This window comes from Drosophila sulfurigaster, chromosome 2L (assembly GCF_023558435.1).
Source record: "Drosophila sulfurigaster albostrigata strain 15112-1811.04 chromosome 2L, ASM2355843v2, whole genome shotgun sequence".
In the NCBI taxonomy this organism is placed as follows: Eukaryota; Metazoa; Arthropoda; class Insecta; order Diptera; family Drosophilidae; genus Drosophila; species Drosophila sulfurigaster.
Window position 1 is genome coordinate 14058436 of NC_084881.1, and position 23219 is coordinate 14081654.

The window sequence follows — 23219 nt, forward strand, 5'->3', positions numbered from 1 at the left end:
GTGTGTGTGTGTTTAGAAAGCCAGGCAGGCAAGCTGTGAAATAAGATTTACGAGCGATTTTCATGTGCTAAGCGCCACATGAACTTCCGTTGATTTAGAGAGCCACCAAAAGAGTTGAATCCCCTCCCCTTCCGCCTAAGTTTCAGAGGTGTTTTTTAGATGATATTGTGTGGGTGTACTAGGTGTCACCAGCTCCATCTTCATCTCCATCTCGGTCTGGGTCTTGGTCTCCATTTCAGCTTAAACAAATTGAATTTAAAATTAATCGTTGAGAGTATCGGTAACAGGTAACAACACCGAAAACCAAAGGGGAACACACAACAAACAAAAAAAGATGTTTTATTACATTGATTTGCATTTAAATCGATGTTCCGACTCTGAGAGATGGCTATATACGACTCGATCTCGCATATATAGAGTATTTATGGGGAAGCAGGCAGTCTGGCAATGCGAACTCAGAGAACTCTGAGTTGAGAGCTCAGAGCTGAGAGCTGATGATAACGAGCACAGCGAGCGGTCAAAAGGCAAAATGTTGACAACCAGACAACGGACAACAAATCCCCGAAACTGAATACTGAAAAACAAACAAAAAATATATATATGTACATATACATACATATAACAAAAAAAGAAAAGAATGAACGAAACAACAACAAGAATCTTGAATGAATTTCTGTTTTGTCAGTTAATAGGAAATGAATGAATTTTTGGGTGTTCACAACATTGTATTAGAACCATAAATAACCGAGCAAATTGACAAAAGGGGCTTCAAATTCGAATGGAGCATGAGTTTAAGTTTAAACTTTGCCTATAAAATTAAATGAAATCAATGGAATTGCTGTAATGAAAGCAATTATTATTCAGAGAATTAAATGCAGAATTACGACAATTTAAAAGTGTTTTTCAATAAAATTGAATAAGAAATTATAACAGCTAAAAAAAGGTTATTAAAACAGAGTATTAAAGATTTTGTTTTGTGGAATTTTAATGCAAACTCTATTGATTATAATTGATTTGTCTTAGTAAACGAGTTAAATTATTTTTATTTTTATTTATTTTTGTTTATCATATTTTTATATTTTTTTATTATTTTTATTTTAATTAAGCATATTTTATAAAGAAAAAAGTAATTAACTCAAATCACTTTGAGCATATGAACCATTTAAATATTATTTTTTGAATTTACCAATATTTTGTCTGAATTAAATGAAAATTTATCAAAATTATTGCCAAACGCTAGAAGAAAGTGTGACTAGCTAATTAATTAATTGTAAATTGAATAAATCCAACTAGAAGTTCAAAGCGTTTACAGCATTTTAGCCCACAATATTTTTGATTGAATTAAATGAGAAATTATGCGAAGCGGCTGCAACTTTTTTTTTTGTTTTTTTTTTTTTGTTTTGTTTTGGGTCTATGAGTGCAGTGGGAAGTGAGTTGCAGGGGGAGCGAGGGGTGCGGGAAGAGGGGGAAATCGAAATGGGGACGTTTTGGGCACTATCTTTGTGGCTCTCTCGCCGTTGCCAACTCACGATTTATGCTCAGAAAATGCTTTTTAGCCCGCGGCCAAGCTGAAAAAAACAAACAAAAACAAAATACGCTGAACACAAATTTGTTCATTCAACGTTAACGTTGAACTGGCAACAGGTTTCTTTTAGCCGTGTTGCTGTTTGCTGTATTTTGGGCAGCTTGCAACTTTGGTCGTGCCAAACAATGAGAAAATGAAACTCATCTGCGTACTCGCTCTGTTCCAGCTGCTGTTGCTGCTCGATGAAGACGAAGACGAAGACGAAGCTGCCTCCCACCGCTCGGCAGCGCCACACAATAAGAGACGAGACCAAGACGCAGATCGAGAAAGACTCGAGAGATCTTTTTGCTGGCAACAAACAACAAAAACAACAAAAACAAAACCAGCCGCAGCCCAGAGCGCGAGTTTGCCAGTTTGCCGAGTCGCCAAGTCTCCACAACTCCAAGTCGCCGAGTTTCCGAGTCGCAACTAACCGAGTCGCAAGTCGCGAGTTGTGAGTTGCGAGTCGCGAGTTGCCTGCCACTCACTCAGTGGAATGGCATCCGAATCCTACCGTGGGAAATGAACAGTAGTTGCGCTTGGCTTTTGCACCAACAACAAGTTTAATGCTACAGTCTGTCTCTCTTGTTGTTGTTGTTGCTGTTGTTGTTGCTGCCGCAGTTGCTGCTGCTGCTGCTGCTGCTGCCGTTGCTTGCTTTTTTGCAATTTCACTGCAGCTTTTCGGTCGTCGTCGGCGCATATCAAATAAGCCTAATAATAATGCAATTTATGCCAGCCAAGCGAAAAGAGTCGCAAAATGACTTTTGACTTGCTCTATTTTGTCAGAGTGAGAGAGAGACAGCTACAGAGAGAGATCGAGACAGAAAGAGAGAGAGCAAGAGCGAGAGCGAGAGAGCGAGCGTTCAATGGAAAGAGACAGACAGCAAGTCAGCTGGTGCGAGCAAGAGATGACGATGGCGAAAGAGATGTCAGATTAATTGAATTCTGTTTTATAGGTTAGCTTTGCATTGCCAACAATATTTGCCACATTCGTTAAGTTAATTCGAAAGCTACAGCAGCTTCGTTCAGTTAATGTGCCATTGTTATTGCACTCATCCACTCCACTCATAATTGAGTGCTTTCGTTGAGTTCATATTTAATCAATACTCGACTTGTTTCCACATTTTATTTCAGCTTTTTACACTAAATGCTCAATTTATTTATTTAGTCAGAGTTCAACTACTTTCATGACTTCCTTAAGTGAATAATTAGCAGTAGTATTTCAAGTTCTTGTTCACTTAAGTTCAAGTGTCCAATACATTTTAAAGTTTAAAAAAAAAACTAATTGAAAATTTTAGTTGACCAAACAGTATTGATTTAATAAATATGCAAATTTTTAAAGATTGGTATGTTTCATAATTTCCGATTTAGTTTTCATTAATGAATTCATAAATAAATATGTAAATACTACTATTTATTATATTTATAATAAATAAAAAAAATAAATGAATAAAACTATATTGTTCAAAATTACCAAAGAAATAAATAAACTGCAAATATTAAATCCTTTTATTTTTGAAATCTTTAAATTTAGCACGCTACAGAATTTATGGATATTTACAAATTTAACTTTATAAATTTGGTATAATTTTGTTAAAGTAATTTTGAACAGTTTAGTTATTTTAATAAATTATAAATTCAACTATGAATAATAATAATAATAATAGTTTTTTAAATTTATTTAATTTCATAAATGCTGTTTGTATTTTTATTACAAAACTTATAAATTTAATTTGAGGAAATATCAGTTTTTAAATTTTATTAAATTCTGGAAATATAGAAATGAAAAAAAAAAAATATTTATTATGTTTATCAATTAGCTTACCTAAAAGTGAATATATATTATTCAAAAAATTTCAAATTTAATTTTTAACAATTTTAGTTTTGTATTTAATACTTAATGCATAAAATGAGTGAAATTTAATTCATAGTTTTTTGTTCATCAATTAACTTACTTGAAAGTAAAGTGTGTTAAACATAAGGTTAGTTTTGAAGGGCTTAGTGGAAAAACCCAAGCGTGTGCATAGAATTTTCCATAGCTAGTGTTAGTGCTGCTGCATTTCAATTTCAATTTTTGGGAAAACCTTTTAGCACCTTTGGCAGGCCGCAGCGAAAATCTCAACAAGTTGTGCAGCAGCAGCAGAAGGAGCAGCAGCAGGAATACAAGGAAGAGAAACCTGGCAATTGGGAATTGGGCTGATAAGCCAGGCCAAGTGGGCAAACAAAGTGTTTGCGCGTGCGCAACAGGCAAAGAAAGATAGAGACAGAGAGAGAGTTAGAGAGAGGGAGAAGAAAGGAGACGGAGGACAACGAGTAGTGGGTAGCGGGTAATAACACCTCGAGGGGTACGAGGTTTCGCGGTTTCGTCATAGGTTTGCTTTGGTTTTGAGTTTTGGGTTTTTGAGTTTTCGAGTTTTTGGTTTGCGTTTGGAGTGGATTGGTTTGGTTTGCTTTGGTTTGGTTAGGAGATGTGGTAGTTCTTTGGCGGCTCTTCTTATGTACGTGATCCAGGCAACATATTGCTTATCTGATCAGCGCAGGACACGCGTTGTGTGTGTGTGTAAGTTGCAGATAACATTGAGGTGATAATTGACCGCCCTATTGGCTTAGCAACCAATTACGAAACTATTATCAGTTCAGGTTCGACAATCAAAACCAAACAAATCGACAACGACAGCGACAGCGAACGTGGCAGGGGGAAGGGGGCGCGGTCAACGCCGGTGGTCTGCCAACGATGATCTGATTACGATCAGCATCGATCACGCACCCATGGCCAAGTGTGAAAAATGCCCGGGCTAAGAGATCGCATGCATATGCTAAATCTACATAAGAATAGTCTATTTCAAATTGTGGTAAACGGGTATTTTTAGTTTTTTTTTATTGCCCCCTCTCGTTATCAGTTATTCAGTTGTTTGGCTGATCGAGCACGCCGAGCGTTTGACGCACTGTGTCCTGATCGTAGGCATGCACAAGAAGCGCCACCTCCAGATTCAGCTGCGCAATGTCATCCTTTAGCTTCACGATCGCCTTCTTGATCTGCTGCACGGAACCTGTTACAAGAAGGGGGGTGAATAAAAAAGAGTTTAATTGAAGAATGACTAAGAATGAATTGGAAATTGAATTGTAATCAAAAAAGTAATTCTAGAGTTACTTAAGGTCTGAATCACAAGAGTCTTTTAGCACCTAATATCAATCACCACCCACAACAGATGTTGGGGAATTCCCCTCAAACTGCAACTTGCAACTTGTTTTGTTTATATATTTTGCGTCATCCCAACAGTTGCAACAATAATATGATAAAATGCAATGTGTTGTGCTCTGATTCACACATAAAACAATATTGTGATCAGTTTGTTTGCAGTTTACTAATGAACTTCTGTTCGCATTCTATGCATATGACAACTACAGCAAATCTTGTTAACTTTTGAAGTAAAGTGTAATTATTGATATTAGCCTTAAATCAAAATTCTTTTCAAAGGTATTTCTTCATTAAAGATATTTTATTAAATTAAAAGCATAAAACATGCTCAAATTTGAATTGAGGATTTCTTTCTGAATTTCCAACGGAAAATACTTCAGTCATTTAAAGTTATTCTGTTAATATTTACATTTTTATAAGGTTTTATACCCGCTACCCATAGGGTAGAAGGGTATTATAACTTTGTGCCGGCAGGAAATGTATGTAACAGGTAGAAGGAGGCATCTCCAATCCTATAAAGTATATATATTCTTGATCAACAGCCGAGACGATCTAGCCATGTCCGTCTGTCCGTATGAACACCTAGATCTCAGAGACTATAAAAGATAGAGCTATAATTTTTTTCGACAGCATCTATGCTTGCACGCAGATCAAGTTTGTTTCAAATTTTTCCCACGCCCACTTCCGCCCCCGCAAATCAAAAAAATCGAATAACAAGCGTATTTTTAAAGCTACAGTTGCGAGTTTTGGAATATACAATAATGGCCATAGTAGTTATTATTCCTGAAAATTTGGTTGCGATCAAAAATTGTCGAAGTTATTAAAGAAATACTTTTGTATGGGCAAAAACGCCAACTTACTAGGGATCTAATTTGCTTTGGCTGACAATATGGTATATTTTGCCGTCTATGGTATATCTTGAATGTGGTGCTATATCGATATACCAAATATATCATTTGGTACATTTTTAGTATTTTTGCAGTATATTCTGTGTATTTTGAGAATAATACCGCAAAATATATTGCTTTTATTCAAAATGGGTAGCGGGTATCTCAAAGTCGAGTACACTCGACTGTAGCTTTCTTACTTGTTATAAGTTGATTTACTTTGCTATAGCTCTACAATTTCAAATAATAATTATGTGTTTTAAATATACAATTTTTTTTTCAATTATTCTTCTCTGATTCTTTTGCTTATTTAAAATGACACTTTTAAAGCATATATATAAAAATGAAAATAATAATATCTGAAACAGAAAAACAATACCTAAACTTCGATTCTAATATGATAATATGATCTTTTACCTAAATCAACCTAAATCATAAAAAAACTACCTGCCCTTCTATTTTTATAGAGTCCCCTACACCAATACTTACTGCCATCGGACATAACTTGACCACGTCGCTCCATTTCCTCCTTCTTGAGCTCCTGCTCGGCCATCACCTCGCTCAGCTGATTCATCTGTTTCTCCATATCGGTCTGCAGCTGTGTCTGCGCATACTGCACTGTGGATAGCTCAATGGACAGCTCTTTGTACTGTTGTATGAGCTGCTGCAGTTCGTTGTTCAAATGCTTCTCCCGGCTCTCGATCTTCTCCAGACTGAATGTGAACTCGCTGTGCAATTTCTTGAGCTGAGCCTGCGTCGGTTCCGAGACATTGGCAATGCCCGCATTGAGTGCCTCCATCTGGCTGATGTGAGTGCGCCAATCTCGAGCATCCGCCTTGACAAACACCTTCAGCTGCTGCAGCACACGTTCGAGCTCCAAACGCCATTCCTGATGATCGCTGAGGCGAGCATTCAGATCACGGTTCTGTTCATCTGTTGCCATGTCGCCCATGTTGCGCTTTTGGCGATTTAGCCAATTGAGTTGCTTGAAATTGTGCGCCTCCAGCTCCATGTCGCTGTCATCACTCAATGCTGTGGCATTCTGTTCGTCCTCCAGCTTCTCCAATATAATCTCAGCATTGTCCTCCAAGTAGTCGCCCACAAACTCCTCCTCCTGTGCGATATGCAACCGCTGAAAGTTCACCTTAGTCACCTTCAAGGCTTGCGTGGCCAGAATGTCCAGGACCATGAGGCAAATGGGTCCAGCGCCACGTATTAGTTTATTGGGTGCAAAATCCACTGGAACATCCTGCAAAGACGTTGTCGCAAGGCTAAAGAGTAACGAATGAATGAATGAACTCAACTTACAATCTCCTCCAGCATTTGTATAATCTTGGCTATAACCGTGTTGGGATCATCGTACTCCTGTGGCCGTTCCATGTCCTTGCCCAGTTTCTTGCAGAGCCACCAGCAGATGAGTGTGAACATAAAGAATTGCTCGCCGGGATTTGTGGCCTTGACAAAGTAAAACCGCGATAAAGGCTTCAATTTATATTCCCTCAGCAAGTGCTTTTCATAATTGAGCAGCTTAAGCTTTTCCAGCAAATCATCGGATTGAAAATTTTGCAATTGCTGCAACTTTTCTGCAGTGTCTTCTTGCATTTTATTGTTTGTGAACAATTTGTGCAGTAAAAAAACTTGCAATAAAACTTTGTTTTGCCCTTTATCAGTTGTCATAGCAACCATTAAAAACAAACATACGAATGTGCTCTTGAATCAGCTGTTATGATGGCGATGTGTTTTAAAATTATTTAAATATTTTCATTTCTCGTAAATATGTAAATTTATATATTTAACTGCATACTTCATACATTTGGAACTCAATTTAAACTTGGCGCGCATGTGTAAAAACTCAATAGATGGCGCCACTCATTTTGCTCTGCGCTCCTCACATATCTCAACTGAATATCGATTAATCGAAATTCTATCGACATTATTCTGTAAATGTGCGTTATCATTTCAAGCAACAGTTAATTCAAATTTGAATATTTTATATTTATTTGAATTGTTCCCAATTAAATTCAACAATTGTATTTTATTTTCTTTCAATTACAATTAAAAACTCATATAAGTCAGCTACCATAGGAGCTTATCGAACACATTAATATACTACTATTTAATAGAAATATAATAACATTATTTCATATCAAGTTTGGCTCTCTTTTCCATGATCTCCAGTTCAATCATCTCTATTCGCAACTTTCCCTCCTGTACTTCCTGCTCGAGTTTCCATTTCTCTCTGCGCATTTCAAGATCATGTTTTTCCTGTGCCCGCTGGTTTTTACTTCGAAAGAAGTCCTGCTGTAAGCGTATTAAGTTTATGGTCTCCTCCTCTAGATTGCGATTACAGGATTTAGGCAAACTCTGTGTGTTTATATTTCCAGGAAGCCACTCGGTTCTTGTGGTAATCAGGTCTTCCTCTCGAGCAGGCTGCAAATCATAATTTGTGTCAAAATTACAGTCAGTTTTAAACTGTGCTTACATTGTGCACTTCTGTGGTATCAGCTAGTAATTCATCCTGTTCCATGAAGCTCATTTCGTTGTCTATCTCAGCTGTAATTAGATAAAATTAAACTTAGTTGAGATTTTCTATAGTAACAGTCAACTTTACTTACAGGAAGCATCGCTTTCCAAGGCCTTGTTAATAATACTCGTTGGAGCTTCATCTCTTCCCATCGATGGTTCTAGACTACTATATAAGCGAAGCGTTTTATTACTGCCAATTGGTTTCCCCTTCCGATCGGCGTCGTATATTTACATATTTCTCTCGCAGTGCTTTCCATTCCCGGCGTACGCCCGTTTGCTGGAAGTGTAAATCCGCAACATCCTTCCACGCTTGCATCTTCCGCCTCCACGTTATAGCATCCGATTTTCTGAGGCCCAGCACATTTCTCTTTTCATCCGCCAGCATTGTGAGCACCAATTCTTCCTCTGGTGAGAAATTCTTGGCCCTCTTTCTTTTTTCCTCTCTTAAAGACATTGTTTGTTTACAGAATTAAGAACACCAATGTTTTGGCTGCTCAGAATGTGACCAAAAGTAAGATTTTTAAAAAATATTTTTTTAACGCCGTTGAGAATACCAAAATATAAAAACTGTGCATTTAAAATACAGCAATGTACAAACTGACCGGCTGGCTACCTAGTTCGTGAGGAGCAAAATTATCGACATGCCGCCACTGGCTAAAAGCCAGTGTTACCACACTCTTGCACAGCGTCACTTTTGCACACTTTTTTCAAAATTTTTCTGACGCCCATGATCAACGAGCGAACCGCAGTTTGTGTGTGACGAAAAATGTATAAAAACTTGGATTTGAGTGCGTTAAGCGTAGACGATATAATTGAAGAATATAAATTACTACACGGACGACATGAGCAGCTGAAAGAACGGTGCGATGCCGATGCACAGCGCATTCATGAACTCAAACGCAGTCTGGACACTTCATTGGCGGCCGAAAAGTATCTGACTCAGGAGCTAGAGCAATACAATCAACAAGCGCAGGTCGTTTGTCCCGATAACGAGTTGCGACTACAACAGGAACTGGACGAACTGCGCCGGAAATATCGCAATCTGCAATTGGAGCACGAGACTCTGCAGCAGGATCACGATGCCAAGACCGAGGAGACGGAGTGCCTCAAGAGCAAACTGGAAGCCACAGTACGGGATCTTGAATCAAGCACAGCACTCAAAGCCAACAGTGCAGACGATGAGATTGTCAATCGCTTGACTGCTATGGAACAAGAAAATGCGGAGCTAATTCAAAAGTTGGCGGAATACGAGGATGTCAAAGTGCAAAATACTTTCGCTGTAGCCGAGCAAGAAGTAAGTAAATCAAGTATTTTAACAGCAGTTTTCTATAGATTACATTATCCGACAGAAAACCATAGAAATACTGAAGGATCAGCTGAGTTGCATGGAGGAGAATTTGCGTGGTAAACGCGATGAACTAGAGGAGAAGCTGCAGCTGTTGGAGAGCTCACAGGAGCAGCTGGTAGAAGCGAATGCCAAGATAGCCATGCTGTCCAGTGCGCCCGAACAGAATGGTGAGCAACTGATAAATAATACAACTGAATGTCAATTAAATTTTGTATATCTAATAGATCGCAAGGGCAACTCTTTGTTCGCCGAAGTCGATGATCAGCGACAGGCGATGAAGCACCTGCTGGCGAGCCAAAAGAAAAGCTATTTGGACATGAAGAAGATATTCAATGACAGCAAATACGAAATACATCGCTTGAAGCGGGAGAACATTGCAATGCACACAGAACTTCAGGCGTGCAGCACCATCTTCTGTAGCGCAGATAAAACCTATCAAAGTTAGTCTTCTATAAGCGACTCACTTAAAATTTTCAACTAACTGTAATTGTATTTATTACAGATAAACTGAATGAACGCATTCGCCAGCTGATGGCGCAAAACGTGAAGTTGGAGCGTAATTTGAACGTGTCGCAGGAGCGATTGCGTGATTTGGCCAGCCAAAAGTCCGTCACTTGGCTGGATTCAATGCTGGAATTCTGCAAGTATGAATTGACTGAACGTTTGAGTCATGTGATTACAAAATGCTGCAATCACTTGCTAGATTTTACGGGCTACAGTTTGTTCTTGTTGTGATCGTGTCTAGAGTTTTAAAAACATTACTAGTTAGTTAGTTTAAGTTCACAAACAACAATCATTCCTCCCCCTCCAATTTAGACGCGAAACGGACGATCTGAAGACCCAGCTGCATAGCATGCACATCCAGAAGGCCACAATCGAGGAGCAGCTGCGAAATGTGCAGCAGGAAATGGTGCGGTGAGTTAACAATTAATATTTTTCACTATTCCACTTGATTATATTCGTTTTCTTTTTTTTTTTGCAGTTGGCGCTTTGAGTCGCTTAAATCGCGTTGTGTGCTAATCGATCGCGAAAATCTGCTAACGGAGCACAAGATTGCCTTCAAACAAGTAAAAGCCATGGAGTTTGATATCAAGGAGGCGGAATTAAAGGCTGCGTTACCTCGTATTGTTAGTGCGCTACCCACAGCCACTTCGAGTCCTTTAATTGCGACAGCAGCTACTGAAGTCATTTCTTTGGTGACGCCACTCAAAACGCCTTTATCCACTCCAACTGAAGTGATTAATTTGGATACGCCACTGAAAATTGAACCACAAGAGGCAACTCCAATTACGCCCAAAGAAGTGAAACAGGAATTGTCCTTAAACGAAGATCAAGCTACAATTGTGGAGCAGGAGATACAGTGCAAAATGGAGCCAGCGGAGTCAACAGCTGTTGAGCAGCTTCCAATAGTTTCAAAGTCGCGCTTGGGACTCATTAAAGTTAAAGCTGATTGTGAGCTGATGTCCGAGGAGCAGACAGCTGAGCTGCTTGTGGCTGCTAAACCCAATCGCAAGGGAACACCCATCAAATTTGCTCAGATCAAAACAGAATTATCAGAGGATGAGGAGCCCTTAAACTCACCAGCTAAACCAAACCGCAAGGGCACGCCAGTTAAAATCAAAGGAGACGTTCAAATTGAAGGCAAACCACTGCGGAAGACAACTCCAGGGAGCATGAAAATTAGCTCAGCGGAAAAGTCGCCTATACAGGAGGTCACCAACAGCAATGTGCGTTCTATAATGTCCAAGAAGCGCGATTTATTTGCTGAGGATAATCAAAAGAATGTGGAGTTCAGCAGTAGTGAACCCATAGTACACAATCTGAGTCCAGATGTCTGTAGTCCGGTTGAGAGTCGCAAGGAAAACGAACAACCTGGTGGTAAGGACATTAAACCTCTGAAGAAATCTCAAAATATTATTCGTCGCATTGTTGTCGCGCCCAGAAACTCGGGCTTGTCCCTAAAATAATGTTTCAAGTTGAATACTGTTTGCATGAAGATACAAAAATTGATTTTTAATTAGATTTAAAACTTAGAAATAAATTACACACCGAACAACAAGACGTACAAACTGAATAATTCTTGCCAAGCAAAGAGGAGATGCCTAATGAAATTATACACAATATAATTAGGATTTGCAGTTGCCATGCTTCTTTAGAGTTAACCTGAAAGACAATGAAATTATTTAGATAGGAATGTTTGCTTAGTTTAAGAATTGCTACCAATTTTAATGTGAGTAGAGGCAATTGTAAATTTCATATAACTTGATTAAGCTATTATTTTCTTAACTTGTCTTTCTTTAACTGCTGATTTATTTTGAAAGCATATTTACTCTAAAAACAATTCTCACATAAATTACTCAAAATTCAAATAATATTGTATACAAAAATATGCGTAAATCTTTAACTAAGTTGATTAACGAACCATTATTAAATTTGATTGTACCTATCACAATTTCATATAAACTTTATATAATATTTATATGAGCTTTACAAGAGATTAACTAAAACAATTTAAAAAAAAAAACTAAAAATTTAATTCGAAATGATTAAGAAAAGTTAAATTTTTTGATATCTAAAAAAAAATAAATTCAATTCGTATCATAAATTTTGCTATTTGTACATGCTTTAGAATTTCTTTATCAATGCTTAATGAGCAGAAAAAGTCTGCAACCGTTTTTAAATAGCGAAAACTTCCAATAGATGCAATAAATATGTGTAAGTAATAAAACAAAAACCATGAAAAGAAAATACAGTTAGCTAATTAATTCCAAAAATAAAAATAATTGTATTAACAAATATTTAAGAGTGTTATTTAATTTGATTCCCACTCTTACCTATTATTGTTACTTCAACGACGCCTCTTAAACCTCCAGTGGCTTCTCCTCCTCGTACGACAAGTGGTCATAGATGGGCGCCGTTGAGCCCGGCGTGTCAGCGAGTGTCTGGTCCGCCTCTTCTGGTGCATCGACCTGCTCTTTGATCTCGGCATACAGCTGATAGGGCAGTTCGGTGGGCATTGTTTCATAGGTGACGTGATGGGTTCTCGAGCAGGTCGATTGCCGATGGCCACCACAATTGCAAATCGAAGCAGCATTGCTTAGAGGCGTCTCATAGCCATCGGGCTGCGTTTCCAGCTCGGCGCAAGTGCTGCCATTGGCCACCGGATAACGGACGATATCAATGTGATCCACAAAGCGCTGACCGCGTGCCGATTTGTTGCCACCAAAGCAGCCCATGCCATTGGAGTAATACGACCAGTGGAAGAGACGTTCGCAGTGCAGATACAAATAGAGCAGCAGGAAGAGCAGCGCAATGCCCAGCGGCAGCATGAAGACGATGATCAGAGCCTCGGAGCGTTGGCTATGCGACTGCTGAATGGGATTGCCATAGAGCACCGTGTGACTGGAGACATTTAGATGAGCATGACGCTGGGCCTGCTCATCCAACTGTTTGGTGTGATTTGCAGCAATGTCTGCATTCGACTCAATCAATTCCTCCTCCAGCTGCGGGCGACAACTCAAGCCATTCACATTGATCTGGGAAATGTATTTGGCATAGGTGAAGAGGCGAAACAACTCGGGGCGCGCATGCGAGAAGCTCAAGAGCCATTGGCAGCTCCAGGGATTGTCGTCGATGCGCATGCGCAGCTGTCGTGTCTGATCCCAACGTGCATGCTGCGTGTCCAGCAGCCGCAGCAGCAGATTTGAGCTCAAGTCCAAATGGAGCAGGCTAAGCGGCGCCAGCTGCAGTAGCTGTTGCAGCGAAATGCTGTGCAAACGATTCGATCGCATTTGCAAAGTTTGCAGACGTGGCAACTGAGCGAACCAGCTGCTATTCAGGCTGCTCAACTGGTTGGCACTGAGATCGAGGCTGATGAGTGACGCACTGGCCAACTGCAGTTGTCTCAACACATTGCCGCTGAGATTGAGTTGCAGTAACTGCGACTCCTCCGGTTCCAGCTGCAGTTTAAATGCGTTCAATTGACACTGCACCAAAGTCAAGTTGATCAGCTGTGCGCTGCCATTGTTAATGCTGAGTTGTGGCGGTTCAATTGGCGTCTGTTGCACACGCAGCTCCTGCAGATCACCTGGCAGCGTCTCCAGCAGCTCTGCAGTTATAAGTTTAAGTTGAATCAACTCCAAGTGCTGCAGACGTGGCAGCTGTTCTAGGACATCGCTTTGACGCAATGCCAGCTGGCGCTCCTGTCGTATACTCAATTTAAGCAGGTGCTCACAGCTTGTGAAAGGCTCTAGCAGCCGCAAGGAATTCTGCTCGATGCGCAGCTGCTCCAGCTGTGGCAATAACTCAAAACTGTTTGCGCTCAGTGTTCCCAGCTCGTTGTGGCTCAAGGATAGCGCACTCAAGTTTTGTAGTTGCTGTCCAGCACAGCTCAATTGCAGACTGGCATCGCCAACGAAATGCTCAATCTCTAGACTCTGCAGCTGGCGACAGTTGTCGAGATACTCCAGGCCATAGCTGGAGACGTTCAGTGGCGGCGTCTGGCTGCCATTGAGCAGCACATGCAGCTTGCCGGCCACGCGTTGCGACGAGAGATCAAAGCTCGATGTCTGATTGCTGCTAACGTTGTTGCAGTTGATGTCCAGAGGTAGTCCGAAGTCCTGCGGCTGACGCAGTTCGCGTGGCGTCACATAGAGTGTGGCACGTATGAGGCAAGCCTCCTCTTTCGTCTCCGTCTCCGCCTCTGTCTCCTCCCCCTCAACAGGAGCAACCGCTAGCACGTGCACTGCAAGAGTCAAAGCGATGGCGAGCCAGTACGTCATCCGCTTGCTGGCATACCACTTGCTCATTGAAGCGTATCCAAATCCGAAAAATCAAAATTGAATAAAAAAAAACCGCCGCAAAGCGTTTGCTCGGGTCGCGTGCGAAAAATCAACTGCGTGTGAGAGTGTGCGGCCCTCACATTGAGGGAAATTGCTGAAAAGCGACCGATGAGAGCAAAAAATAATTAAAAGGCAAAACACACACCTTTTGGCGAGCACCGCAGCCCCCCGCTGACTGCCGCCCCCTCATATTGAAAACATGATTTTCTCAGTTTTAGAATTTTCAATACTCAGTGTTTCTGTTATATTTAGCCCATGGGGAGAGAGTCTCTTGGACGCACTCTCTCTCTCTCTTATTCACTCACTTCCTATTCCAAGTGCTCCACGCTGCGCACTTCTTGCACAGCTGTCAACAATGTTCCTCCCCACTGTCCACTCCGTCTGTCCGTCTACACTCTTCCTCTAAGCATCATCACTTTTTCGCCCGAATCCCACTCAGATGCCCGTGTGGAATATGTTTACTGTATGTGTGATATACATACATATATATTAATATTTATGCATATATTTGGCATCAGCTGTGTGTTCAATTGTTTACACAAATCACAAATGAGTATATTCACCATCGGAGCACTCCAAAGTTTGGTCAGCTCATTGGCACTCACTTGTTTTGCGATCTTCGAATGAACCCTAAGAAGTCTTTTGCGTTCTACTATTTATAGCCAAGGCCTTGACGTAGGGCGCCAGCTTATTATAAATATCATCATTAAACAATATGATTTCGTATTTGTACTATATTTGGAAAGCACTCGAGTTCGTGATGATCTCTGGTTATTATTATACTTGCTAAATATTAGTATAAATGATTAAATAGACTAGAAGTTATTCTGCAAAATTCAACAGATTTTCTATGTTTCCAAAAAATATTTATTGTGTATTTTACGAAAGTAATTCCCTTTGTAGAAAAATTTACAAAATTGAACTTTAGCAGAATTTTTCAGTTCTCTCAATAAATAAATCCATTTTTATGAATCAGTCGGTTCTCATTTAAAGAATTTAACACTTTTCAAAGGCATGATGGAATTAATTCCAAGTAATAAACATTCATTTAAAAGTAGAAAAAAATAATACTATGCTAAAATGAAATGAATAATACATTTTTTGATGTTCCAATTATTTGCTATTAAAACTATTGAATAATTAAATGTGATTAATTTTAAGTTACCTTCAAGTTACCTTCAAATTCCTAACTATATATATTAATTTAAAATTTAAAAATGTTTATTATTAGATACATACATATTATATTTATTTATATTTAAATTTTATATTAGTTTAAATTTAATTCAATTCAATTCAAGTTCAAATTTCAATAATTCAAAATTTCAAAATTATAATAAACTTTATTCGGTATTTACACAATTTATAATAGACTAAAATGCAAAAATGTACACACAATCACAATTCCATGAAAGATATTGAAGTCGAAACAGTTTTGCCACGCAGTCAACACTTCAGATGACTTCCAGGCAACTTGATGATATGGCCCCGCGGCAATCAAGCAAATATAATAATCATCATCTAATGACATAAACAAGATGATGCAATATATGCTGAAGCCTTTTGGCCGTATTGTCAAGTTGCCTGAATCGCTGAATAGAACAGATCTGAGATCTCAGATCTCAGGAAGATCTGGTCTTCAGCATGCGTGGACTGCTGAGACGTGAGGCACTAACGCTGGGTTGACCGTGAACCTGATGTTGGCTGATCAATTGATTGGCACGCACCATATTCGATTCGCTGGGACTGCGACGATGACTACTGGACGAAGGCATCACCGATGAACTGCCGCCACCCGAGGTCATCGAATAGATATGACGACGCAGAACTCGAATGTGCTTCTGGGACACCTCGAAATTGTGCACCAACGTGTGCAGCTGGGTCTGCAGCTCGGCAATTAGACTGTCACGTTCCTGAATCAAACTGGACGTGGAGTTCTGACTGCGACTGAGCTTTAGTTCGAGGTCATAGATGCGTTTCTGCAGCTCCCGACGCTGTTTCTCCGTCTGCTCGCGATGCCGTGTGAGCTGCCGTTTACTGGCCGCTTGCAGCGAATCCAATTGCTCCTTCATGGTCTGCAGCTCATCGGCCATGCGACGCTTCTCCGTTTTCAGCGATGCATTGTAGTTCTTGAAAATCTTCAGATCACGTTCGGCGGCCTTCAGGCGATTCACCGTGATCAGCTTACGCTTACCCAGCTCATCGATCTTGGCCTTGAGCAAATTCGCCTCCTTTTGCAGCTCGTGCAGTTTCTCGGCCATCAGGCAATTCTCACGCATCACCTTCTCGTATTTGGAGTGTTCTTCGCGCATCATGTGCGGCAACTTCGCCACGCTCTTCAGCTTGCTGTCGATCTTGGAACGCAGCGTGTCAATGTCCAGATAGATGCTCGACTCGAGCTGTTTGTTGTTCACCTGCAGCTTGTCGATCTCATGCTTCTGCGTCTTCATAATGTCCTGCGCCTTGACGCAACGTGTGTGATAATCCGAAATGCGTTCCTGCTGCTGCCTGATGATGTTGCGATACTGTTGCTGCTCGCTCTTCAGATCCTTGATGGTCGTATACAATTGTGTGTAATCTCCTCCTCCGCTCTCTTGATCTCGGTCTCTTTCTCGTCCCCTCTCGCGATGTCGCTCCCGATTGCGATCATAGGTGCTGTATTTGCCATGCTCCTTGCTCGTATTGATCACATCCTTGAGCACGCAATACATCTCCTTGATGGATGGCTCGTTCTCCTGTTCCTCCAGCAAGTCCTGCGCCGTTCTAATGCCGCCACGTCCCTGTCGCGTCTGCCGCTTGGTCAGTGCACCCACAATATGTGGCCTATACTCCACGTCCACCTGGGCAGCTAGATTGCGACGCAGCTTAGACGACTTTGGGCGCTTCTTGCCGGATGTCTCGAGCAGTAGCGCTGCGTTGCTGGGCGCCTCCAATACTGTCATAAAGCTGCTGCTGTTGCTGTTGCAGTTGCTGTTGATGCCGAAGATCTTGGCGTTCTTGTGCCGCAAATCCGAGCTGGTCATGCTGGTGTTGGAGGTGACATAGCTCAGTTGATCATGCTCCTCCACTCCATCAACGCCAGCCGATCGCAGCTCCAGCTCGGCATTGGAGTCATGCAGATGCACGAATTTGTGGTGTTTCTGCTGCATTTCGGTCAGCTCAAGGTTGATCTTCATGTACTTCTTTTCCAGATCCTTGGTGGTCTCGTTGTACTCATGCAGCTCCTGCTTGTACTTGCTGAGCTCGAGCTTTAGTTTCGAGCCAATTTCGTCGCCATGCTTATTGATGCGGCTGCCCATGTCATCCTCATCCTCTTGGGAGCCAAACGGTTCACCCTCGCTGAGTGTCAACTCTTCATCATCCTCGTCGTCGCCTGACGTAGTTTCATTGCTGGTTGCCGGTGCTCCGGCCTTGCTATTGATGGTGCTGAGAACTGCCGCCTGACATTGCTGCAGATTGTTGTAGCTCTGCTTCTTGACCATGGGCTTCACAGTTACGGCACTCGGATTGTCCGCATTGATGTCCTGATGCCTGGCCATTGAGTCGTTTTGGGCATGACCCGTCTCCAGAGACGGATCGTTGGTCGTCGTCGTCGTCAATTTGGTGGGATTCGGTTCGTTAATGGCCGGAATTATCATTTACAAGAATTTTGCTTTTTCTTTCTTACTTACTGTTAACAGAAAATTTTTAAAAGGATACTTTCATATGCGTTTACCAAAAATAATTACTTCTACCTTGGAACAATTCGAAAGTGTTTTATCCGAATTTTTTCTATAGGCCTACTTAGCCATCGAGAATAGCTGCTAAAAGTGTGAGAGACGGCCGGACTTGCGAGTTCGAAAAAAGAAGTTAAATAGTATAGGAAAATGTGGAGGAAGTGGTCATAGAAGCTTATTATAAATTCAGCTGATTTCAATTACAATTTACAATGGTAGCACTTCAAATATAGCAAAAGAAGTATGGTTAAGAAATACATCTTAAATATTAAACAATTTGAATAGTATGAGTAAAAATAATTTTAATATATGTTTGCTTGTTAAATATCCATGAGTACATATAATAAATTATATTTTGATTAATGCCAGCTACAGGGTCTGATTAAGTTAATAATGAAACCCAATCTGTCAATTTATACTATACAAGATCCAAATTTATCGAATCTAAAAATAATAGTAAACATAGTCTAAAGATTCATTACAGTTTGTTCGACAGAGCTTAAAGCAAGCGATCTCCGGATAGTTTCCAAATAATTTTGGGTGGGGGGAATGGAATGGGATGGTTGGGAAATGATTGGAATCATAGTAGGCGATCGATATGTGTGTCGCGTGTGGAGCAACAGAAAAGTATAACGGAAATATATCAGTTCATTTTAGTCGTTTAAAAAAACAACACAACAACCTTAAAATTTTATAGTAATTCATTTCAGAATTTATGCAAAATTTCCATATTATGCGCTTAAAATTACAAGTGATTGGGGTTACGATTTAGACAAATCCAAAAAACAACCGAAACATTCAAAGAAATCAAACCAAGCATTCAACGATCAAGTCAATTAATAAGAATCGATAAAGTTAAGAGACGTTAAGGAATTGCTGTAGAATACGTTATAAAGATATTTTAAGAATAAATCCGTGAGATTAACAACTAAGCAGCAAGATGGGAGATGCAGAGGGTGGTGCTGAGGAGCAAGACTATGAGGAGGAGGACATTGCCACGGGCGGCATGGATGAGGGCGGCCTGGAGGAGGGACAAGATGAGGATCTATTCTCCCGTCTCGGCGAATCGTCCGATGATCCCGAGCAGAAGCGTATGTACATGGAGTACTTGGCGCTGATCAAGGAGATCGATTGCCAGAACAAGATCATACAGGACATCAAGGCTCAGGTGATGGACATGTGTGGTAAACCCTGTAAGACACGTAATGAGCTGCGTGAAATCAAGCGACTGCGCATCTGCATGGAACAGGAGAACATCAAGTTGCACACAATGATGAATCGAGCTGTGCAGCTGCAGAACTTCGGATCCCATCGTCATTATCGTGAGCTAACGATGACAACCACCGTGGACGACGACAACATTTCGCCCTATTGCGTGGGTCCCTGCGGAGCGCCCTTGACGGGTGGTGGCCTGGGCGGCGGTAGCGGTGCCACGGCCGACGATTGCAGCGAGGAAGCTGGTGGCGGTTCTAGCTGTGGCCAGGTGGAGGGGCAAGAGGATCGCTTGATAAAGGCGCTCAGCAAGGCCATGCAAAAGATGAAGGGCGCCTGTCCCGAGGACATGAAAATGATGCAGGAAATTGCCTGCGCCATTATGGCATCCAAATCATCGAAGCCCAAGCAAGTCTGCAGCCCGGGACCATGCAACAAGTCGCCTTGCGACGAGACCAGCAGCAGCAGTTGTGGTGTGCCACCGCCGCAGCCAACACGCTCCTCGAAGCGATCGCGCCCGTGTCCGCCTGAACCCAGCTGCCCACCTCCACCGCCCTGTGGGCCGCCCAGTGGTCCGTGTGGCAAGAGCGATTCGCTAGACAAGCTCAAGAAGCGCATTGTAAACATGCAGACCTCTGTGAAGAAGCTGCTCCATGAGGTCAGTCGTCGGGAGTCGGCGCAAGTTTGTGGCGCTGGCGACGATGATGATGATGAGGATTGTGGGGGTGGAGGTGGAGCTGACTCTGGAAGACATCCTTGTCCAGAGGATCCCGATCCTCTGGTCATTGGTGGTGGCAAGCGGAACACCAAGGCGGACAAGTACGAGAAGATGAAGGAGAACTATACGCGTTTGCTGACGCAATATCAGCGCAAGGATTGCCAGATGAAGGAGCTGGAGCAACGGTAAGTGGTAGCAAAAAAATAAAGAATTATTTTCCTAAATGGAATTTCTGTCCTGCAGTATGAAGGGCTTCGCTGGCAGCTGCGGGCCAATGAAGGGGGCCTCCGATGCGGATGCTGCCGAGCTCAATTTGCTTCGCGCTCGCGTCAATGAGCTTAAGGAGGAGCAGCTGGAGTTTAAGTGCATCATGAAGGAGCAGTCACAGCAGCTGGAGGACTATCGCAACAAGTATATGTTGGCGCAGCAGAAGGTCGAGGAGCAGTGCGTCTCGCTGGAGAAGCTCAACATGAACAACAAACGCATCGAGCAGCAGATTAACACTGAGGTCAAGGAGATACGCTCCAAATTTCAGGAAAAGCTCAATGAGTTGTTGCATTTCCCCAAGCTGCTAGAGAACGAACAGCTGAAGCTGGCACAAGTATGCAAGGAGAAGGATGATCTGCAGAGCAAACTAGTTGTTGTCTGCAAAGAGTTGAAATCCTGCAAAATACAGATGGAGAATCCTGTGGCCGATCTGAGTCCACAGCTGGCTCAATGCCAGCTGGATCTATCTCAAGCGCGCACCGAAATCGAGGAGCTATTGCGTCAACGTGATCTCTTCTGCGAGCAACTGAAGACGACGCAGGATGACCTGGACACGCTGCGCACAGAGTCAGCCAAGATTATTGCTGGCACCAAGGAGCGTGCCGAGATGATAAAGGCTCAGCAACAAGAGCACATCAATCGCCTCGAAAAGGAGCTGGCTCAATGTCGTGCCACAGCCTCGTTATCGGTCAATGATCGCGAGGCTGTCATTCGTGAGATGCAGGGCCAGCTCAACACGCTCTCGTACAGCTTCGATGCGGCGCAGAAGCAGATCAAAACGCTTCGCAACCATATTGCCTATGTGTCCAATGAGAATTGTTTCCCTGTCAAGTGTTAGAGAAAGTCCCTTAATCTGTTGTTAATCAAATAAAATCAATCCCAAACCCACTCCCAAAACTAAATAGCCCAGGCGCTTAGCCAAAGATAGAAACTAATTTAAAATATGACAATTATAGCTACTCAAACTCCAATATTGCGAAATGGTTTAATCATTCATTCAATCTATTGCCAGGCGAATCGATTTTTAATTGGCCTTTTGGATTAATATTTTAAAATTGAGAGAATTATGCAATTCTCTATAATTTCATGGCCATTAAATAACGAAATCGATTCATTTTTATGTTTTTGGCGCTCATTAGGATACAAATACTTTATTGCTTTAACGTGTGTGGCATTTAAGGAATAACCAACTACAAAATACATAGTACTAAGGATGAGCGCGAACAAATGGCACAGGAGTTGTGACAAAAACTACAAAGATTTTACGGCCAAACGCTTCATTTTGGGTGCATTCTTTTTAGCTTGTCGCTTCTGTTCCTTCAGCTCCCAGCGGCGTTGCTTCTCTGGATCATCCTCGGCGAGCACGCGTTCCTTCTCCTGCTTGCGCTTGTCTTCGCGTCGCTGAGCCGCTGCCTCGGCGCGAGCAGCGTGGGTACTCTTAAGGAACTCCTCCTCCACACGCAAGCGATTCTTATCTGCTTTGGCTTTACCCTAGAAACAAAACAGATAAGATGTGTTTTAGATAATGGAGGGTAAAGATAAAGATAATGAAATGTTTTACCTCCTTGGACATGCGGTAAGTCTTCAAACGTTCCATTAGATAAAAGATCAACAATAACAAGGGCTTAATGGTCTCCATTTGGGCATGTTTGGGTAAATTGAAGCCGGCTAACAGCACAGCCTTTGTCTCCGGTTGCTTCAGCGTGCTTCCCTCCTCCTGTTGTACTTGGCCGCTGAACTGATCCGAAATGTGCAGGTAATCGATATAGCTTTGGTATTTGTTAAGTGCGGTAATAACACGTGACTCGAGTATGGCGGATGTGGCCTCCGGTATTTCGGAGAGCACTCCAAAGCCGCTGGGCACATTGTAGCGCTCCTCAGGCTTGGCAACTAAACTACAGAACTTAGTCTGTCAAAAGAGACAAAGTCAAAATATTAGGAGAAATTATGAATAGTGTTGGAGGGTCTTACCAAATCTGTGTATTCCTTGAATACCTTGGTGATCGTCTTCTTGCTACCCACTGCAAATACGAATGCATCCATTAGTCCACGTGACAATTCGATTTTGATGTGAGCCTGATCCAATTGTGGACGCATCAAACCCGCAACTAGAGACACCAAGTCCTGACGCTTGATCATCTTCAGCTCCACCAACATGCCCTCACAGCAAGTGCGACCAGAGCACCAAAGCGTGTATAGACTTTCGCTCTCTTTGATCAGGCCGGGATTCTCATTTTCCACCTTGCCATCGTCACCGACCAATGCAAAATTCTCATCCAACAGCGCTTTGTGTGTGCTGAACCAGAGCTGCGCGAGACGGGCATTCTTTGCCTTGCCCGCAAAGAAGTTGGCAAAGTAGGCCAAGAGACCGGCAACCATAATCATTTCCATCCAATAGGAATCCCAGTGAGTGCGGAAATGCAATGGTATATTGGGAATCTTTAGCTTGGGTTCTGTCTTCTGATCAATGGGCGGTTCCATGGTGTCGCCCGCATCGTAACCCTCAAACTCTTCCTCATCTTGGAAATGCTCGAATTCATCGTCGTTCTCCACAAGACCATCGTCATCGTCGTCGTCATTGTTATTGACTGTGCGCTTAATAGGTGCGTCCACATTTTCCTTGCTTACCGAGCCACCAGGTACACCCTTTGATGAGTCGGCATTTTCGGCTGTGGCCGAGTTGTCGTAGCTGGCTTCCACAAAGTCATCGTCGAACTCGGCAAAATCATTGTCAATATCATCTTCGGACTCCGGGTTAACGTTTGCGTGGTTTAGTTGACAGGCACACAGGAGGCCCAGCAACAGAAAGGCAAACACTGGCCTCATAATTTGTTTGTTACAATTAATACTCAAAAAAATAATATAATTCAGCTAATATTAACCTAAATCTAAAACTTTTCACCTAATAAGAAAAAAAATTAGGTTAATTGGACTGCAAATT

At 41.9% G+C, this 23219-nt stretch overlaps 7 protein-coding genes across 7 annotated transcripts; 2 read left to right on the plus strand and 5 right to left on the minus strand.

Annotated features, from left to right (window-relative positions):
• Window positions 1-3489: 3489 nt before the first annotated feature.
• Window positions 3490-7309, minus strand: LOC133843616 (intraflagellar transport protein 57 homolog). Its single transcript, XM_062277250.1, has 3 exons — window positions 6959-7309; window positions 6140-6899; window positions 3490-4614 (listed from the first exon to the last, which is right to left on the minus strand). The coding sequence occupies exons 1-3, from the start codon at window positions 7250-7252 to the stop codon at window positions 4469-4471; spliced, it is 1200 nt and encodes a 399-aa protein (XP_062133234.1). The 5' UTR covers window positions 7253-7309; the 3' UTR covers window positions 3490-4468.
• A 356-nt stretch (window positions 7310-7665) lies between these two features.
• On the minus strand, window positions 7666-8704 carry LOC133841487 (uncharacterized). The gene is given in 4 exon segments (XM_062274014.1): window positions 7666-8080; window positions 8133-8203; window positions 8266-8351; window positions 8353-8704. Coding segments are annotated over 4 exon segments (729 nt in total). The 5' UTR covers window positions 8631-8704; the 3' UTR covers window positions 7666-7786.
• Window positions 8705-8854: 150 nt separating this feature from the next.
• Window positions 8855-11583, plus strand: LOC133841469 (protein Spindly). The gene is made up of 6 exons (XM_062273990.1): window positions 8855-9470; window positions 9526-9691; window positions 9749-9964; window positions 10027-10168; window positions 10341-10439; window positions 10507-11583. Exons 1-6 carry the CDS (start codon window positions 8943-8945, stop codon window positions 11489-11491), a joined length of 2136 nt encoding a protein of 711 aa, XP_062129974.1. The 5' UTR covers window positions 8855-8942; the 3' UTR covers window positions 11492-11583.
• Window positions 11517-14416, minus strand: LOC133841478 (uncharacterized). The gene is made up of 2 exons (XM_062274002.1): window positions 12359-14416; window positions 11517-11687 (listed from the first exon to the last, which is right to left on the minus strand). Exon 1 carries the CDS (start codon window positions 14330-14332, stop codon window positions 12386-12388), a length of 1947 nt encoding a protein of 648 aa, XP_062129986.1. The 5' UTR covers window positions 14333-14416; the 3' UTR covers window positions 11517-11687; window positions 12359-12385.
• Window positions 14417-15688: 1272 nt separating this feature from the next.
• Window positions 15689-18116, minus strand: LOC133843124 (desmoplakin-B). Its single transcript, XM_062276547.1, has one exon. The coding sequence runs from the start codon at window positions 18001-18003 to the stop codon at window positions 15988-15990; it is 2016 nt and encodes a 671-aa protein (XP_062132531.1). The 5' UTR covers window positions 18004-18116; the 3' UTR covers window positions 15689-15987.
• Window positions 18117-18727: 611 nt separating this feature from the next.
• On the plus strand, window positions 18728-21166 carry LOC133850873 (kinesin-1 heavy chain). The gene is made up of 2 exons (XM_062287115.1): window positions 18728-20196; window positions 20255-21166. Exons 1-2 carry the CDS (start codon window positions 19022-19024, stop codon window positions 21114-21116), a joined length of 2037 nt encoding a protein of 678 aa, XP_062143099.1. The 5' UTR covers window positions 18728-19021; the 3' UTR covers window positions 21117-21166.
• A 234-nt stretch (window positions 21167-21400) lies between these two features.
• LOC133850874 (PAT complex subunit CCDC47) lies at window positions 21401-23208 on the minus strand. The gene is made up of 3 exons (XM_062287116.1): window positions 22250-23208; window positions 21840-22187; window positions 21401-21769 (listed from the first exon to the last, which is right to left on the minus strand). The coding sequence occupies exons 1-3, from the start codon at window positions 23102-23104 to the stop codon at window positions 21530-21532; spliced, it is 1443 nt and encodes a 480-aa protein (XP_062143100.1). The 5' UTR covers window positions 23105-23208; the 3' UTR covers window positions 21401-21529.
• Window positions 23209-23219: the final 11 nt, after the last annotated feature.

Excerpts from the sequence above, each read along its gene's own strand:
- LOC133843616 (XM_062277250.1), bottom strand. The coding sequence starts at position 7,252 with ATGCAAGAAGACACTGCAGAAAAGTTGCAGCAATTGCAAAATTTTCAA. Across the intron at positions 6,900-6,958 it reads TACAAATGCTGGAGGAGATT|GATGTTCCAGTGGATTTTGC; the intron begins GTAAGTTGAGTT and ends ACGTCTTTGCAG. Across the intron at positions 4,615-6,139 it reads TCAAGTTATGTCCGATGGCA|GTTCCGTGCAGCAGATCAAG; the intron begins GTAAGTATTGGT and ends TTCTTGTAACAG.
- LOC133841469 (XM_062273990.1), top strand. The coding sequence starts at position 8,943 with ATGTATAAAAACTTGGATTTGAGTGCGTTAAGCGTAGACGATATAATT. Across the intron at positions 9,965-10,026 it reads CGCAGATAAAACCTATCAAA|ATAAACTGAATGAACGCATT; the intron begins GTTAGTCTTCTA and ends TATTTATTACAG. Across the intron at positions 10,440-10,506 it reads GTGCAGCAGGAAATGGTGCG|TTGGCGCTTTGAGTCGCTTA; the intron begins GTGAGTTAACAA and ends TTTTTTTTGCAG.
- LOC133841478 (XM_062274002.1), bottom strand. The coding sequence starts at position 14,332 with ATGAGCAAGTGGTATGCCAGCAAGCGGATGACGTACTGGCTCGCCATC.
- LOC133843124 (XM_062276547.1), bottom strand. The coding sequence starts at position 18,003 with ATGATAATTCCGGCCATTAACGAACCGAATCCCACCAAATTGACGACG.
- LOC133850873 (XM_062287115.1), top strand. The coding sequence starts at position 19,022 with ATGGGAGATGCAGAGGGTGGTGCTGAGGAGCAAGACTATGAGGAGGAG. Across the intron at positions 20,197-20,254 it reads ATGAAGGAGCTGGAGCAACG|TATGAAGGGCTTCGCTGGCA; the intron begins GTAAGTGGTAGC and ends TCTGTCCTGCAG.
- LOC133850874 (XM_062287116.1), bottom strand. The coding sequence starts at position 23,104 with ATGAGGCCAGTGTTTGCCTTTCTGTTGCTGGGCCTCCTGTGTGCCTGT. Across the intron at positions 22,188-22,249 it reads TCAAGGAATACACAGATTTG|ACTAAGTTCTGTAGTTTAGT; the intron begins GTAAGACCCTCC and ends CTCTTTTGACAG. Across the intron at positions 21,770-21,839 it reads CTTACCGCATGTCCAAGGAG|GGTAAAGCCAAAGCAGATAA; the intron begins GTAAAACATTTC and ends TTTTGTTTCTAG.